Source organism: Patiria miniata, unplaced genomic scaffold (assembly GCF_015706575.1).
Source record: "Patiria miniata isolate m_02_andy unplaced genomic scaffold, ASM1570657v1 HiC_scaffold_1, whole genome shotgun sequence".
Classification (NCBI taxonomy): domain Eukaryota; kingdom Metazoa; phylum Echinodermata; class Asteroidea; order Valvatida; family Asterinidae; genus Patiria; species Patiria miniata.
This window is the reverse complement of record NW_024037047.1, coordinates 5386682-5406451: the sequence shown is the minus strand read 5'-3', so window position 1 is coordinate 5406451 and position 19770 is coordinate 5386682. Positions and strand designations below refer to the sequence as shown.

Sequence of the window (19770 nt, the reverse complement as noted above, 5' to 3'; positions counted from 1 at the left end):
TCTCATGACTTGCTTGAACAATAACTCACTAAATACCTGTGGTACTGGTTTGAAATTTGCTTTAATTATTGTTAAACACAAGTAAAAAAGGCCTATATAGTATTAAGACAGACCAATTTTGTAGTCTCAAAAGACACTTTGTTTTGTCATAACGGAGAAAAACCTTAAACCAAAGGAAGAAGAAAATCTTCCTGAGTATAATATGAACACGCAGAAACAACTCATGACTTGCTTGAACAATAACTCATTGAATACCTGTGGTACTGGTTTGAACTTTGCCTTAATTATTGTTAAACACAAGTTAAATAGGCCTGTATAGTATTAAAACAGACCAATTTTGTAGTCACAAAAGACACTTTGTTTTGTCATAACGGAGAAAAACTTTAACCAAAGGAAGAAGAAAATCTTCCTGAGTATGATATGAACATGGCGAAACAACTCATGACTTGCTTGAACAAAAACTCACTAAATACCTGTTGGACTGGTTTGAAATTTCTTTTAATTATTGTTAAAAACAAGTAATATAAGCCAATAGAGTATTAAGACAAACCAATGTTGTAGTCACCAAATTTTTTTTTTCTGTCATCACGGAGGAAAAGTTTCAGCGTGAATAAAACATTAGTGACTTTTGAACAAGCAGAAACAACCCATGCCTTGCTTGAATATACTCATTAGGTGACTGTTGAAGTGGTTTGAAATCCCCTTAATTATCATTGAACAAAAGTAAAATAAGCATATAAAGTATTAAGACAAACCGATTGTGTAGTCAGCAATATAATTTTTTGTCATTACGGAGAAAAACCTTGCCCAAGAAAGTCTCAGTGGACAGAAAATCTTCCTGAGCATAACATGAACACGCAGAAACAGACAACGCATCGCTTGAACAAAAACTCATGAAATACCTGTCGTACTAGTTTCAAATTTCCCTTAGTAATTGTTGAACATAGGTAAAATATGCCTATAGAGTATTAAGACAAACCAATTTTGTAGTCATCAAAACACTGTATTATCATCGCGGAGGAAAACCTTACCCAAAGGAAGTCTCAGTGTACCGAAAATATCAGTGACTATTGAACACGCAGAAACAACCCATGCCTTGCTTGAACAAAAAACAATTAAATACCGGTCGTACTGCTTTGAAATTTCTCTTAATTATTGTTAAATACAGGTTAAATATGCCTATAGAGTATTAAGACAAACCAAAGTTGTATTTATCAAAAACACGTTTTTGGTCATCGCGGAGAAAAACCTTACCTAAAGGAAGTCTCAGCGGAAGTGGTGGTTGTGAGCTTTCTTCGTACGCATAAGACATTGTTTATAGTTTTCTTCGCGCCAAATACTTTTGGTACCGATGTGTTTGCTACCCTCTATTGATGTTGTCCGTCAATAGTCTCCCATTCCCCAAGGTCCACAATTGACGATCGTGTACAAAACATTTGGGCGGTCTTCCTAAAAAGCTGAAGTACAAACAAAAGAGGGACAATAGGAGGTCCACGATGGCGACTGCTCTATTTTCCGACACCCGCTATGTTCCGACACGTACACCTATGTTCCGACTGCCCAACCTGTACCTATGTTGCGACACACCCATGTTCTGACACCCCTATGTTCCGACACCCTATGTTTCAATTAACTGCTCAACCTGTCTTCCGACTACCCTATGTTCCGACAACCGGCACTTAAGATTGTGTTAGCCCGTTAAGACTGGTGCGTTGGGGCCAGCGACCATCCTATGTTCACTATACGTTTGAAGGGGTGTCGAAACATAAGGGCGTCGCAACATAGGGATGTCGGAACATATAGGTTGAACACTCGGAACACAGGGGTGTCGGAACTAAGGTGTGTCGAAATATATGGATGTCGGAACACAGGGGTGTCGGAACATAGGCTGAGCAGTTAGAACATAGGCGTGGCGGAACATAGGCGTGTCACCGTCCACGATTGAAGGTGTTTAAACACTGATGTGCTCTAACCTTGCAAACTCTTTGTGGACCTGTGTACAAAAGAGGTCCACAGGATATACAGGAAGCGTGAACGCTTTGTAAACTTGCACAAGACCACATTAGGTTTCATCTTTTCCGGCAAACTGGAGCGAGAGTTCCCCCTCTGAGGTTTTGCCATTGTATGTACATCTACAATCTCCAGTTCATGGCAACCAGATATATGGAAAATAACATTTTGTTCATCATAGTGAATGACAAAAAAATAACACATTTTTAACTATTACAAGCATTACATGAAACACAAATCATATCTATTTTATTCTAAACCCAAAGCTGGTCTTTTAAACATAAACATAAACATAAACATGCATAAACATAAACATAAACATGCAGATTATAAAGCTACGGTGTTCTAGTTGTTTTTCGTATAATACGTGTAAACGTACATATTGTTTTTGTGTTGAAACACCAGTCAACCTTTAAAAAATATGTCAGAACTCACACATGTATTTAAGCTGCACAGAGAAATGGCGATCAATATGTCATCTTTTATTTTTATTTCAATTTTTGGTGGGTTGACCATTGACTTTTCGAGTAATTCTCACCGAAAGAAGACGACCCCTATTTTTCCCAAAGCGGAAAATTAGCCATTTTGAAAAACGATCCCTCCACAACATGAAAAAAATAGGCCCACTTTCGAGCTCCATCGCATCCAAAATGCTCAGAATTCGAAGTTCCAAGTCTGGGCAAGAGGCTCATTGCCATATTTTTTCCAATTCCCCAATTTTATGGCTCTCATAACTCTCTTATATAGAATGTTTTGAGGGTATAACTTTTAATCATGAGCTCAGCGGATGGGTTTAGGCCTATTCACAGGTGTGCACCCTTACATTTCAATTTCCTTCAATATATTACATTCATTCTTTGGTGGTTCCTGTCAATTTTAAATAACTGTGTTTACATCTCGAACGGCCAGACGTACGTCGGATCAGCGCGGTGACCAGTGTTACATTCATTCTTTGACGGTTCCTGTCAATTTTCTAGAATTTTGTGTCAAATACCATGACAAAATATTACAGGAAATTTCATTGCAATACAATGTGTTTAACTTGAGTTCCAAATTTCACAATAACTGTGTTGACATGACGAGATAATACGGAGTGTCATTCACACTGCAATTTCCTTGAATTATATTACATTCATTCTTCGGCGGTTCCAATCAAGTTTCTAGAATTTCGTGTCAAATACAATGACAAAATATTACAGGAAATTTCATAGCAATACAATGTGTTTATCTTGAGTTCCCAATTTCACAATAACTGTGTTGACGTGACGAGAAAATACGGAGTGTCCTTCATACTGCAATTTCCTTGAATTATATTACATTCATTCTTCGGCGGTTCCTGTCAATTAAGTTTCTAGAATTTCGTGTCAAATACAATGACAAACAATTACAGGAAGTTTCATTGCAATACAATGTGTTTATCTTGAGTTCCCAATTTCACAATAACTGTGTTGACATCTCGAACGGCCGGACGCTCGTCGGATCAGTGCGGTGAGCAGTGTTGGTGTAGCGCGCCCTCTTTGTAAGAAATAATGTTGTATGACGAGAAAATACGGAGTGTCATTCATACTGCAATTTCCTTGAATTATATTACATTCATTCTTCGGCGGTTCCTGTCAAGTTTCTAGAATTTCGTGTCAAATACCATGACAAAATACTACAGGAAATTTCATTGCAATACAATGTGTTTATCTTAGTTTCCCAATTTCACAATAACTGTATTGACATGACGAGAAAATACGGCGTGTCCTTACGGGTGCAACAGTGTATTAAAATTCCCATAGACACTAGTGCTAAATGCCCATACTTTTAGTTTCTTCAAGATAATTAAATAAATTATAATCAACAGCACTGAAACAGAATATCCTAGGAGAGACTGAACAGGTAGACACAATATTCAGGCAAAAACCAGGAACGGTACCAATCTGGTACCAATTTCAATAGGGGGCGCTGTTCAAATTCGACGATTATTAACACTCATTACAGAATGGTGTACCGTATTTTGAACAGGCGAACATTAGGCCAAAAAAAAAAGTCTCCGGTTTCTGGTATGGAGCTTGCCCAAAAAGTGGTGCGGCGACGCGGCTTTTTTTTTTTTTTACCTGATTTTTTTTGCTTTAAATGTCGGCTGATGACTCAAATGGTGCCCGACTAAACTTAGTGCAAATATATTGGAGTCCAGAGAGGCCACATAAAGCTTATTCTCGACCATAACCCAATCTAAAAACACGTTAAAATTGTGCAGCAGCAGGATTCCAGTCAAACCAGTGAGTTTGGCGGTTTTGAAACATCATCTTTCATTGAAAAAAAACCCCGTTTTCATTTTGCCGACGCGTATGGCTACGGCGACGCGCGCGCATACCAGAACCCGGAGACTTTTTTTTTTGGCCTTAGACCAGTATACTTTTTTGGGGGGTGTCACAGCGGGAGGGGGGGGGTCGACTTATTTTTAGGAATTTGTATGAGAATCTTCTTAATAAGTGGAGATTCTATTTCGAAGGTTTCTTTCAGATTTTATTGATTATCACGTCTTAATAGAATAAATCATGCAACGAACATTTCCAGACTTAACATGGACTTATTGAGTGGTATTTTTTGCAGAGGAATATAACATAAAGTTATGCTGATGAAAAATAATTACAAGTTTCATCCTCTTAACAATTCTGCTTACAAAAAACACCTTCTCATTATTTTCTAACAATTGCATAAACATTGTATCTTAATTATAGTCTCCGCTCAAGAGCGGCGATTAAGCCTGCTCCCATAAGAAAGTACACGGTGCACTCTTGACTGCTGTGTAAAGTGAAATGTTGACTCGGTTCCGTAAAACGATTGTTAAATTTGGACTGTATGAAATATAAACACATCGGTTGTATCGTGCATGCATAAGTGAAGATAATTAGGACAGCCACAGGTCACTTGTGACGGTAAATAGAGTCCATATACGGTAACATAGACCAGATTTCGTAGAGTACAAATTTCCCATGGCTGATAAAAGTGTCTGTTTCTCGAGGGCTATGCGGTCGCAGTGTGTAGAGTGAAGGCAAACAATGAAAGGTGTAGGCCTACAAAGGCAAACGCAAAATATGTATACATTTTCCAACGTCCCTTAAAAACACGAGTCTGACAGTAATCTTGTCGCACATAATAGGTCGGGCATAATCGACCGTCGGACATAACGGATCGGACATACAACTGTAATCGTCCGTCGGACAAAATGGGTCCGTATTTGACTGCCGGATCGGCTGTGGGTCGGATAGAATCTTCCTTCTGACCTAATAGGTCGGACACAATCAGCCGTGTGATTGAAAAAAAATGTGTCAGACATAATGAGTTGGTTCAAAATCAGCCGTCAAACATACATGATCGTCGATAACAAACGTATCAATTTGAGCAGAATCGATGCAACACCTCGCGATCGTGGACTCATTTTTGAGTACGAACATGATTTTTAGCATTAAGTACATTTACCGACAAAAAAACTGGCACGAGTACGTTTACAATGTATTTCCCCCATTTCCACTGATGTACTACTAAATTTTCCTGCGTTTACATGTTCCTCTAAAAACATTAGCCTTCCAGTGGGTGACGTTATGATGAGGATAAGTACGACTATACAGAGTGAGTTAAAAATAAACGAAACCCGAATTTTGGGACCATTGTTTTAGTGCGTTTCTGCATGTAGCGCTTTTAAAATCTAGGATATGAAAGCCCAATCCATAATCTTTCTTTTAGTACAAGAATCATTCAAATCACTCCTGTAATTTTCAAGTTACGGAAAAAGGTAAGTGTTCTTTCAGCAAAACGGAAACATATATAGCACATAGGGATGTGTGTGAATTATTTTCGTTTTGCTGACAGAACGCACACCTTTATTGCGATCCGTGAACAGAACTTTAAAAAGGTGGTTGCGTTTAAAATTCCGTAACTTAAAAACTACATAAGTGGTTTGAATGATTCTTGTATTAAAGAAAAGCTTAGGAATTGGGCTTTTATATCTTAGATTCACTCAAACAATGGTCCCGACATTTGGGTTTCGTTTATTTTTATTTACTCACCCTGTATTTCGCCAAGAGTTACAATTATGTAAAATGAACATTGCAATTCTTGTGTATATTGTGCTTTATAAGAACTGTTTATTATTACAATGCTATTATCATTTATTATTATCAATATATTATTATTATTATTATAATAGTGTATGTTTGTAGATTTTGCTATACGGCAGCAGTGTGTAAAATTACGATTACCTAAATTATGCATAATGAACAGTGCCGGGCTAGAAAGGCATCCTATTTTAATAGATCCTACGCTATCTGTCTGGTTTTTTGTCTGATGTCTGTCTGATGTGTCAATTAAAAAAAAAGGCATAAATTTAGAGCCTGCGCAAGCGCAACATGCTATGGTTAATGGAGAGGCTTGGTTATTCTATGCAGGTACATAGTATCGTTAATTTTTCGGCGTCACCTTATTTTTTTTTACTTTACTGAGGATTAGTACAACTATACTTCACTATAAGAGTTACAATAATGTGAAATGAATATTGCCCATAATTAAACAGTCAAACTACATAAAAACTGTTTAAAGGGAATATACAACATTTGCGAAAAGAGCTGTAATTTTCAGAAATGGATGGATTTCAGAGATTAGTATTTTATAGCAAACATTGTTATATATACACTTACTTTTTTGAAGTTTTGTGTTCGTAGATGCTGGAAAAACGAAAAAACAAAAACAATCATGTTCTTGTAGTCTGGTTCCCTGACCCCCCTTAAATTGAAATGCAGCAATTTATAGACGTCGGGGAATTGTAAGTCAGGTAACCAGTCTAGAAGGCTTGTACCCGTTCATAGATGTGTAATCGATTGCAAACAAAATTCAAACTAACTAAATATGGTAAATTTGGGGGCAGTAGAAAAAAAATCAGTCTTTTTCCAACGCTGGTCGGCTGACCAGCGTTAGAAATTGATACAAAAATACCACATTTCTTGAAAATGTCGGCACGTTCTATGATTTTACAGGATGCTTTCGGTATTTCATAATAATTTGGTTGTTTTGTTTTTAATGTTTGTATATTCCTTTTAAGCCTGACAGTTAGTGTAAAAGATCCAGCTCACAAATGAATCGCCGTTTGGATAAAGGTACGACGCTACTCCGACGTGCCTGACATCAACTCTACCTTCGGCATCGTGATACGCCATGAAGGGCGCCACCTCGTGGCCGCGACCCACCTGGATGGTCCCGTTGTCGTAGGTTAGCCAGAACCGGCGGTATTCGTGGGGGCTCATGATAACCGGTGTCTGAACATCTGCGTAAAAATGGTTGCTGTGTTTGCCGTCCCGGATTACTGACCTGGCGTTCCGCCAGCCGCCGATATCTGATTTAATCAAAAGTGATGTAAATTGGGCATTATTTAGCGAATGAAGGCGCTTTAATGGCGCTATATTGTGGGTGTATAAGGGTACACTTCTATAGATAGAAACAATCAGGGTTAAATTACGCGGTTGAAACACATTCCGTCTTCAACGTGTGCGCCGCCATTCACGTGATGCCGTCCATGTTGCAGAAAATGTGGTCGCGTCGTTGGTGTGTCATGAGCATGGGTGGGATTTTTCTACGTCGAGATGTCGCTTGTTCCGAGATAAACAAAAACCTCACTATTTCTTAGTAATTTTTTTTTTAACCCTAAAGGGGCCGGGTTATTTTGACCATCTCTCAGCCGGGGGGGGGGGGGGGGATTCCGCCCCCCCCGTAAGATCTTGGCCATCGAGTGACGAAAAATTTTGAAACTCGGTACATGCATAGAGCAACTCTTCATGAAGATACCAAAGTAGTTTCATGACTATAGGTCAAAGGGTTTTGGAATTATGGCTAATTAATTATTCATATGTACGAATGGTAATTCTGGTCTGTGTACACGACGTATATGGGAATATTCAGTTTTCACAGCACGTAGCGCCGGAAAAATTTTCGCTGCGCGACAACCCCAGGTCCGATTTTTATGTTTTTGGTGTCAAAAGATGCGCAAGGCTTGAGGCTAAAAAGTCATAACAGCTCGGGTCGCGAAAATTATTTGAAAGGCTATCGCGGAAAAAGTCGAGGGGGGGGGCCCCCCTGCCCCTTTAGGGTTTAAAACATGAGCATGACTTTTTTGGCTTGATGCTCACGGTTTCGTCGAGGCGCATGCAAATAGCCTCAGTACTGATGACGTCACACTTTGTTTACATGTTCACTTATCTATGGAGCCAGTGGGGGCCCACGGTACACTGAGCACCATAAGAAAGCACACGCTTAAACAGAGTGTGACGTCATCAGTACAGAGGCTTATTGCAGGTAGACCCAATGGTGGTTTTACACTGTATGTAAGCAAATAGGGTCTCCTTACCGATGTCAAAATAATCACCTCCTTCGGCACTCTCAGAGAGGGCCAATATGGCGTCTTGTTTCCCTTTCACGGCGAAATCCAGTCGATAGGGCTGTCCCGCCCTTGGAGGTGGCAATACAAAGTAATTGTATTGATATTCACCCGCAGCCTCAAAAGCAAGACACTCTATAAACAAATTGATAGAATAGGAAACAAGTGCGAGTGCAAGTCTTGCATAATATCGATCAGAATGATCCCTGCCAGAGCTGAAAAATGCGACTACGAAAAATGCGACGCCGATGGAACTATGATACACCGTACTTCTAGTCAATTTTCCGGGGACAGACAGGCAGACCGACATACCATCCGACCTACCGACCAAACCGACCGACCGACCACCAACTGAAATCTAGAAGCTCATGCCAGTGCTAACAAGGTGTCTTTCGGTAATGATCAACTTCTTTTAAAAAAATTAATTAAAAAAATGAAAAAAAATGGTGCGTTTTTGCTGGTCCCAGAGGGCGTGATTGCCCTCTTTGCGCTGACTCACTCACTCGCTGACTGACTCACTGACTGATTGTCACTTGTAATCTTTGCGGCGCTATCGTATATAGGATTACCACGTAGAGCCAATGAATGGGATAAATCTGGCAAAAGATCACATGCATTAAATGACGTCCAATGAATAGCTGTTATGAATCAAATCAATGGAATTTCGCGCGCTCTTTGACCAGTTTTAATGGGCTTGCCTGGCTTAGTTCAGGCGTTACGTTGCTCGAACGTTAATTGTTCTCAGGGTTATAGTAATTCAGTGCTAGCAGCTTTGACTTCATGAACAGACCTTTATCGTGCTGCCACCATTTCAGTCATGTTACCTGGCTGTATCCAATAACAGTACTGAATGACACTGTTTTATGTGCAAAAAGGAACCAGACTACTTTCCCTTCCAGCCTCGCTTTGATTACGTTGATTTGAATAGGGGAATATCAAGATGACCGCTACATGCACGATAATGGTCTATAGACGAACTCCAAATTAGCACTGGAACCGAGGCTGGCAGTGCTAAGCTACTGTAGGAATTGAGGACCTTTTCTTTTTGAAATGCTAGACAGCACTGAGTATAAATTCCTATATACGGTACATAAAGACGATGCTGAATATTTGCTGAGCATGGTTCTTCCGCCATCAAAAGAAAATACAACATTAATATCCTTTCGTAGTCTGTGCGCCAGACTCAGCATGGTTTGTCAATTGTACATCCATGGGGACATAGATTTGATTAAAATATTGTTTGTGGCAAGGCAGAAAATCTTTCAAATGGAATGATTAAGTGACATTGATGATTTTCATACTGATACTCTACTGGGGCCAGTTTATTTTCGTTGAGCATAATACAACTTACAAGGGTTTTCTTACCCCCGTGTGGTTGCTCGTCGAAGTAAAGACAGCCTCTCGACGGATACAAGTCACTCATGTTGGTTGAGTACACAGCCGAGTTGAGCTGGCAGAGACCTCCATCTTGGCAGAAGTTGAAGGATTTGCAGGCGTCTTCGCGCAGACACTCCGCGGCGCAAACCGCGTGGGAATTCACCGTGTGATTACGGTAGTCCCGGCCAACTAGTGCGTGGTCCCGCAGTGGTCCACGGTAAAACCGGTGGATGTCCCCGCTCAGTAGTCGATGCTCTCGCGGACCAGGGAGGCAGGACTTTATTTCCGATTTCGCGGAAGAAACGCCGGTGAAAAGTGCCAACAAGTCGAGATAAAATGTGATGAAACTCATCGCTGATAGCTGATCTATTGTGAAAATGAACGCAGAATACTTTTTGTGCGTTATTGTTTGAATCAGTTTTTTTTCCTAGCTTAGTTGAAAAAGACTAAATGTTATGGAGCTGTCATGAAGCTCAAAGTTCTGAAATTATGATCACGAGAAATTGATAATTTGCCCAAGACTAAAATTACAATAAGGGCTTGTGACATATTTTATTAAGTGCAATAGTCCTTTAAGGCAATAATTGTGATCCTAAAATATAGATGAGATCATAAAAATATAGATGTGAATTTTTTTTTGAAATTCTCATGACGTCCATAAACAAGGCAAAAATAAAACAGCACAATGTTACCTTCTAAAGTCTCTGTAACTCGTCACACTAGACTTCACTTTCCAATTTTCCAACACTCGACTTACCACCAACACGTCTCGACTCTTTCAGTCAATTAAAGAATGAAAGGTTTTCGTTGAGAGAACCTGTCACTACTATTGTTCAGAAATCGCACGCTCGTTGTCACGGCGCATGCGTACAGCCACACGCTTAAGCCAATCCCTAAAGACACGATGATCATTATAGAAATATTAATAACAATATCTCTGTGACAAACGTTATTGTGAATCCGCCGTGCTCCTGGGTTTTCGAAATCCTAAGTTTCAGGAAGATTGAGTTAAGTTTCCTCGAACTGAGTAAATCTCAACTCTTCGGAAGTATGGATACACACGAAGTTGTGCTTTTGTCATTTCTACAATAATATCTACACACATTAATCGTTTTTGAATAACATAGACCGATAAAAAAAATTGCTATGAGATGGAAATAGTATGAATCAGGAATCATTTGTGGCCTGACAATTATTCAGTTCGCGAAATAAACATTGGTTCCAACCCCCCCCCCCTTTTATAGCACCGGTGATTTGGGCACTATAGGACGATCCTACACTCTAAAAACGCCTGGGTCAGATTGACAAGATTGACACCAAATCTGAATCTATATTTACCCAGTCCTTTTCCTGTTAAAAAAATACACTTTTCTTTGTCAATAAATGATCTAAGACACATGTCATTTTTGATCCGGAGAAGTGTCATTGTGACCCGGAAAATGACCTGGAAAAGCACTGAGCAAATATAGATTCAGATTTGGGTCACTTAATTTGACCAAGGGGTTTTCAGAGTGTACTTACGTCTTTTTCTATAGGGCTTAATTCTCCCAAAAAAGAAATAAAAAAAAAAATTAACAGACAAAAAGAAATCGTCGATATTAATTTTATTTTTAAAGTAAAACTATACAGTATACTCTTCAATAGTTTATTGTTTTTAAAAACCTCCTTTGCATGTACATGTACCATGAACTTTAGTTTACTGTCCCTTTCCTACATAATTATGCGACTAGGCCATTGCTCCGAGATACAGAGCAACCTTTGTGCGAGAGGCAGAGGCCTACTCTTTGACATTTTGCGAATACACGTTGGTTTCAAAAGTCGGTCATCTCTGAACTAATACGAATATTGTCCCTGCAAATTCGGCAGTGACTAAAACTAAAATGGTTCACTTCACAATCTTGTTCCGGTTATTACTTTCGAATACGACGAGGGGTTGTTTACGTTCGTGGTAGTGAGTTTTATTATACTGGGCGTGTGTGGGCTAACAACTGGCATCGATCGACCTCTTCCGTAGGCGAGGGGCGCATTGTTGAGCTCGCTCCCTTTATGATCCCAAAATTAATATCGGTGGTTCAAACATAGGTTTCGTTTTTAAATTGCCAATGATATAGCCAAAAGGCCAAGTGCCATCAAAAACCAAGTTCAATTTTAAAAGGAACGTTGCTTTGAGGGGGCAAGGAAAAATACATGAATTCTGAAAGATTTTGTTTTTAAATGAAATATCGTTGTTTATCGACCCGGTTATGTTGCCTATAACTCTCACATTAATTCCATTGGAATCTTTTGCACTGATACTTTCTGACTTATTGCGGGCCTCAATTTCCAGTAGGTCTTGGATTTAAGACCTCCAATTGCTTTTGTGTTTCTTATACAGACGGACTTGAGCATTACAGGGATTATACATGTGGAGTGCCGTGGCCTCCTCGTCTGGAGCAGAGCATTCGTGGTCTGTGGGTAATTAATTCTGCAGGTTGTGGGTTCGAGACCAGCCTAAGGTTATGGTGGGGATGCACTTGGGCAAGGCCCTTGACACTCATTGCTTCTCCCAACCAGGAGTAAATGGGTACCTGTGAGGGCAGAGATGGTTATTGTGGCTGATTTTAGCTGCTTTGTGCCGGAATGGCGGCATCGAGTTGTACACTCCCCAGGGAGCTGAAATTGTATTTGGAATGTGTCAATAGCCCAAATGAGGTTAATACTGATGTTATTTATTTTATTTATTATTTATTACAATATATTTATACATAATAGAAAGATCAGCAAAGGCTGTTTAACATCAATGTCCTGTTAAAAAAACCCAAAACACAAATGAATACAATCGAAGGAAGAATCAAACAATGAGGACTGAGGAAAACTCAATCATTTATTAAAAATATTGCTTTAGCCGGAGCGTATTAATCGCTTCCACATTTTTTTGTTTTATATTGTCCCAGCCACGTGGTAGCCATGCCCAGGTCATCTATCACTAGATCCTAGTATGGACCATGGTACATCCACCAGAGGGGGTGTCAGTTTTGTGATCCTACTGGAGGGGTTGAAAATTGGCGGGAAAACCTAGTGTGCTTGTGAACATGTACATAGGCTTGTGAACAAATGCACTGTTCACATAGGGATTGCCTCGATCACCCCTGTGACCAAAATAGAACTGTCAAATGGCATTGACAGGGTAAGTCTGTGGTTTTAATGGCTGTTTATTATCATAAATTATACAAAAATTTAAAATTATCATCAGAGGGAGCTTTCTGATTTGGTGACGGAATATTGTTCCAAATTGTAGCATACCTAAATGATTGTTTGAAACATTCAACATTTGGTTGAGGAAAAACTACACTGCTTTGATGTAACACCATGAGTACCAAGGTATTGGATCATTTGCAGGGTTTCGATCAGTACGTGCCCACCACTACCTGCTCTCTCACCCTGGTATTGGATCATTTGCATGTTTAAGATTTTTGAACGCGTATGCAAACGAGGAGTAGTCTGGTGCCTGCATTTGCGTTACATTAGCGTTTGTTTTTGTATGCGGTGTCTTGGGTAAAAACAGCCGCAATTCGTCGGGCCGTGAGTTATATGAAAACACGATATTTTTGGAAGTTAAAATGTTACAATCTGGCCCGCCAATATGCAGTATCACATTTCATATTAATATGAGCAAACTGGAAAGGAGAGGAGTATTTTTGAGAAGGCGTGGACGTTAAAATTAGAATGGTCTTGAAGACACGTAATGCACGTTGGAACTAACATTACTTACTACACAATATAAATCCATTACTAGCAAATTGCGGTATCGAATCAGGATACAGGAATAAAGTAAGCACCGGGGACGAGTTTGCAATACGGGTGTATGTGTGCACTTGTAAATACACACATTATTATTATTATTACATCCTTTACTCAGACAAGACGCCTTTGCTTTAATATGCTAAGCAATTAGCAATAAACACCCGATATTTAAAAAAAAAACCGCCTAAATTCGACTCAAACCGAGTCTACCGAGCGCGTGACTCTTCAACGTTTTGTCAGTGTCATAATTGGCAATGTCCTGTTTTTCTCGTGTTTAAAAAAGATAGGTCTTGGGTACTTGTTTTGATGGAGGCCCTGCCTATAGACATAATTTAAAAAACACTTTCGAATTTCCTCCGAAACGCATGTTTTCCTCCATGCTTAACAAAAGCAACATTTCTTAGGTAATGTAATCCCCTGCCCTGATTTCTCATTGGCCAAAATGTCCAACCAGTACGAAATACACAAAAAAGATATGAAAATTGTAGGGATATTAAGATGACATTGAACTCATGTAAGACTTGCTTATCCTATTACCCACATTAGCATTAAAAATTGACAATAATTACAAAAACTCAAACTTCCGACTTTAAAGGAGTCTACTGAGCGCGTAAACGTTTTTGGCTTTCCTGTGTTGAAATTGGAAATATCCTGTTTAGGTGTTCTTAGAAAAACAGGATTGTGTGCCTGAATTGATGGAGTCCCTGCCATTATTAAAAACAAATGCAATCTAATTCACACAATTTATCTTTAGATTCCTTTCTAGCGGCAGTGCCAACGCCAAAATGTCACGGGCGACGTACGTTTTGAATAACTAAACACATGCGTGTTATGATTAATTACACGGCGCCAAGATGTCGCTCCCTACAATTATCTTACACTATAAATACAATTTGAAACTTCCTTAAAAAAGGATCTTTTTTTTCACCGAAGCAACACTGATGTATAAATACTCTGGTCTAGGGTTTAATTTGTCAACTCTGTGTTGTGGGAAAAACCGAAAAGGTTCAAAGAGTGGTGCACTAAGGTTATTATCAGGCTTGACGCCGAACCATCAGCTTCGCAGGATTGCAAGTTACGTTTTGATCAGTGTCTTTCTTGCAAGAATTATTAAGCCACTTCTTTGTAGATTACTGTTCCGAATATCGTAAGAGGGGGCTTGCTTTTGCTGTTCTCTGACAAAGCATCTGAAACAACAACGAAGATGGCAATACAGGTAAGTTTTTCTCACTAATTATTTTCGTTACAAGTACATAGGCCTACGTTCACAAGTCAAGAGAGCACAGTAAAGCCTGGTCTCAGAGCACATTATTGTCTTTTCAATCGATTTAAAATGGCTCATCACTGGAAGTCTCTTCTACAAACACAATAGGCCAGATTAGTCTATCATTGTCCTTTACGGTGGTAATCCTATTCCAAACTTCTGGGCCAAGTCTAGTTCACAAGGGACAGTTATGCGCCTTTCAAGTGTTTCCCCCATCCCTCCGCAGGTTGACCAAATTCCCAACCCTAGGGTAAACTTTAACCCTAAAAGGGGCCGGGGCGGAATCAGGCCCCCTGCCCTTCAACTTTTTCCGCGATAGCCCTGAATTTTTTTTTTTTTCGCGGCCTTGAAATGTTTAGTCTCGAGCCTTGGCGCATCTTTGATACTAAAAACACAAAAATTGGACCACGGGTTGTCGCGCAGCGAATTTTTTTTTCGGCGCCATGCACCGTCAAAACTGAATGTCCACATATACGTATTGTTCAAAGAGCAGAATTACCATTCGTGCATATGAATAATGAAATAGCCATAATTCCAAAACCCTTTGAACTACGGTCAAAATAACCCGGCCCTTTTAGGGTTAAGTGATAATCTTAAAGCTATAGTCCATCATTTGTAATTTGTGCATTTTGTTCGTTTGAAGCAACAAAAGAGTTCAAAATCTAATGAAGGATACTGAACAACTAACCTGATGAAGTTTCAGCTAAGTTTCAGCTGTACATTCCGAGAAAAACAGCATTCTAAGATCTCAATTTCAAATCAAAAGTTACTGAATCATGTTTTGAATTGTTTTGAATTGCAGCTTTACGCGACGTAGCGCACTGATCCGACGAATTATAACAACCGCGCGCGCGTGTGCGTCGTTCCAATACTTGTGCGCGCTGCGCTGAATAACAAACGAACTACTAATTTAAATTTTCCTACGGTGCTTCTTAAGAATCACCGTTGGAAATGCCTTCTTTCGTTGATTACTTCAAAATGACAACTTCCCAGAAAGAATAATTTCACAGGGAGTTTAGTTCCCTCACTATCTTTCAACCAAGTTTGTTTTTCCACAATAAATACGCCAGTTACTTTTCGGATGGCTGCAAATGATGGACTATAGCTTTAAACGAACATGGGCGGAGTAGCCTAAACTGCCTGGTTGCCTAGTTTCTATCTAGTGCGCAAATGGTAAAACTATTCGTGTGGGACCACAATTCCCCTCATTGGGGCTTGATAAAAGTCAGCAAACCCTGACATAGGACCTGGGGCATGAAGGAGGAGGGGAAAGGGGGGGGGGGGGATTGATAACTACATTAATGAGTGAGTCAGTCAAGTAAGTGTAGATGTAGATATTTGAGACGACGACTGCGGGGAGGGGTTAGTGATGAGAGAATCCAGAATAATTGTCCAAGCAATGCAAATAGAAAGGAAGGTATGCCATCGGTGGCGCTGATTAAGATATGGGGGTATTAATTAAAAACAATTAATCATGTGGCACAATCAACGCCGGCTCAAACAGTTGGGAGATGCTGTGGCGGCAAAACACTTTCCCTATCTCACGGGACTTACTTTCCGGTTCTTCCATCAAAACGTTACTCAAAGTCTCAAATACTTATCTCCAACGTATTCTCCATCCTTTTCAGAAGCAAAGAAAACCCACAGGATTGCTTTCGGTGATTTTGTTGTTGTGGCTCTCAAGTTGTCATGGTATCGTTCAGGAAGAACCCAAAGGCTCGTCAGGTTGCTGCGGTGCTTGCTTCCAAGGCCCCGCCGGAACACCAGGCGTACCTGGAATTCCAGGAAATCCAGGTGGAATTGGGGTTCAAGGACCTCTTGGCCCCAAAGGTGACCCTGGGTTTGGCCTCACTGGACCCAAGGGAGAAACCGGTTACCACGGACCGAAGGGAGATCATGGCGAGCCTGGGATGCAGGGACCTCCGGGGAAGCAGGGACCTGTGGGTCGCAAGGGAGACATCGGTGAGGGTCAGAAAGGTGACCAGGTGGAGCTAGGGATTCAAGGCCCACAAGGACTGCCTGGTGAAAAAGGGCAAAAGGGCCCGCCAGGAGAGGCTACCCTTGTTACACCAACTGCGCCCTCTGCCGTCGCATTCAGTGCTTACCGTACGTCTGGCGTTACAGGCAGTAGTCGCGATATCATCATCTTTGACAACATCATGACGAATCTTGCCGATGGGTACGATTCGGGATCGGGCATATTCACATGCTCGACACCCGGTGCCTATTTCTTCACGACTAGTCTACAACGCATGTCATCATCGACGCATCTTCATGTACGACTGAAAAAGAACAGGGAGATCATCTTTGCGATCTATGATAATCATGGCAGTTACTTCCATCAGTCCAGCAATTCAGCGATCATTTCCTTAGCTTCGGGAGATAGAGTATGGCTTGAGTTCGCTTCCAGTGGCAGAGGCATTCGCAGTGAACCCGGGAACAAATATTCTTTCTTCTCAGGTTTTCTAATCCATGCAACCTAACACAAGTGTAAAAAGGCGACTGTACACAATTTTAACCTTTGTCTGGCCTAATTTGCCCTTTTGCCAAGACGTGGATCAATTTTATATTCAATGCAACGTTTACTCCAATACTTAGGCCGTAATGAAAAACGAACTAAAACTTTACACAATGGAGGAAAAAAGAATTACATGCAATGTAAAATCATTTTAAATATAAGTATAAGTTTGTAGACAAAAGCCTGGTTCTCTTCTACATTATGGACTAAAGCAACTCACAAAACATGTCAAAAACACTTTTCAAAACATTATGTTCTGTTAAGTTGGCAGTAATGTTTGGGGCAGTTCTGCATTTCAAAAAAAGTATTTCTGATACAATAGTAATGATAAAACAAAATCTATAAACCAAACAAAACCCACAGACTAAAACAAAACAACGCCAAGGTAAAAAAAACTAATGTGATTGTTTTTAGTTATTTTATTGTAATCAATGCTTTTTTATGAAAAGTATGAAACATTTGTGTATTTTGCGCTTTGTTCAGCGCAATGTTATAAATGTAAAATATCAAAAGGCACTGAAGAAATCATGTTGCATGTTGTATGTTGAATGTTTTATTACATTATAGTAAGTAACAGTTATTGTATGATGCATGGCATGAAATGACGTTAGGAAGGTAGATAGTCAGCATCGTCACCACGAAGTCACCTTAACCCCCGCAAAGTGGAAAATGTTTATTTCGAGAAGCGATTTAAGGTGACGATGTTTTGAAACGGTGATCTGAATATCGTTTTAGCCTCAAAATTCATATTTCGTTGCATTGTCTGAAAGCTGGGATCTTGAATGACACGTTAATGTATTTTTTTATTGAACAAAACAACTATTAACCCTGGGAGCAGCTTAGCAAAAAAAATCACACGGAGTGGCCACGTGGAGAATTTTATCACCACATGTGTTTCTAGGTCAATAAACCCTGCATGCCTATACATGCACAAGATATAGGCCATTCACATCGTCAGGGATTGTTTACAACCTGTCTGAGCTCTGGGCGGCACGAGGGGTTGACACAAAGAGATCGGCGGCACAAAGGGTTTGGCCGCCATTTTCTCCAATTACTGCACAAAGGCATGAGCTGCCATCTTGGCTTCTGTCTTTCAACACTCCTTACTCCGGAGTGGCTAATGCCTGACCAATGGGTGTCTACAGGCTTGTGATATTAAAATCATTCTTAAAAAAAGGTTCCTGTCCATTTTCAAGATTCTTGAGTCAAAAATCGTGGCAAAATATTGGGCTAAATTTCAATTCAATGCAATGTGTTTATCTTGGGTTTTGTTACAATAACTTTGTTTACATCGCAAACGGACATAAGTCGGCGCAGGGTGAGCAGAGTTTATGTAGCGCGCCCTCCTTTGGAAGAAACTGATGACGATAAAATAGGGAGTGTCCTTTCACTGCAATTTCCTTAAATGATATCAAATTCATTCTTTCACGGTTCCTGTCGATTTTCGAAATTCTTGTGTCAAATATCATGGCAAAATACTGGGCGAAATTTCTTTTAAATGCAATGTGTTTATCTCGAGTTTTTGTCGATACAGTAACTTTGTTGACATCGCGAATGGACGGAAGTACGGAGTGTCCTTACACTGCAATTTCCTTAAATTAAACTAGATTCATTCTTTCACCATTCCCTGTCAATTTTTGAGATTTGTATTAAATAGGCCATTTATATCGTCTCCACAAAGAGTGTCAAAAGACAACAAAATTCGGCATGAACTTTTCGTGATTAAAACGCTTAGGCCTATTTTCTTTAAATCATATGAAATGTGTCCTTCCACGGTTCACGACAATTTTCAAACGGGTTGTGCCACATTTTATGGTCAATAATTGGACGCAATTTCAATCCCATGCGATATGTTGTTCTTGAGTTATCGTCTGAACAAAGGGTGTCAAAAGAGACTAAAATTCGGAACTAACGTTTTCGTGATTAAATTAAACGCTTAGGTCTATATTCTTTAAATCATATTAAATGTGTTCTTCCTCGGTTGACGTCAATTTTCAAACGGGTTGTGTCACATTTTATGGTCAATAATCGGACGCAATTTCAATCCCATGTGATATGTTGTTCTAGAGTTATCGTCTCAACAAAGGGTGTCAAAAGAGACTAAAATTCGGAATGAAGTTTTCGTGATTAAATTAAACGCTTATGCCTATATTCTTTAAATCATATTAAATTTATTCTTCCTCGGTTCCCGTCAATTTTCAAACGGGTTGTGTCACATTTTATGGTCAATAATCGGACGCAATTTCAAACCAATGCAATATGTTGTTCTTGAGTTATGTTCTCCACAAAGAGTGTCAAAAGAGACTAAAATTATGAATGAACTTTTCGTGATAAAAACACTTAGGCCTATTTTCTTTAAATCATATTAAATGTGTTCTTACACTGTTCACAACAATCTTCAAACGG

General features: G+C 39.7%; 1 protein-coding gene across 1 annotated transcript; it reads left to right on the top strand.

Annotated features, from left to right (window-relative positions):
- The first annotated feature begins 14786 nt into the window (after positions 1–14786).
- On the top strand, positions 14787–17329 carry LOC119730415 (collagen alpha-1(X) chain-like). The gene is made up of 2 exons (XM_038203331.1): positions 14787–14798; positions 16475–17329. Exons 1-2 carry the CDS (start codon positions 14787–14789, stop codon positions 17327–17329), a joined length of 867 nt encoding a protein of 288 aa, XP_038059259.1.
- The last annotated feature ends 2441 nt before the right edge of the window (positions 17330–19770 follow it).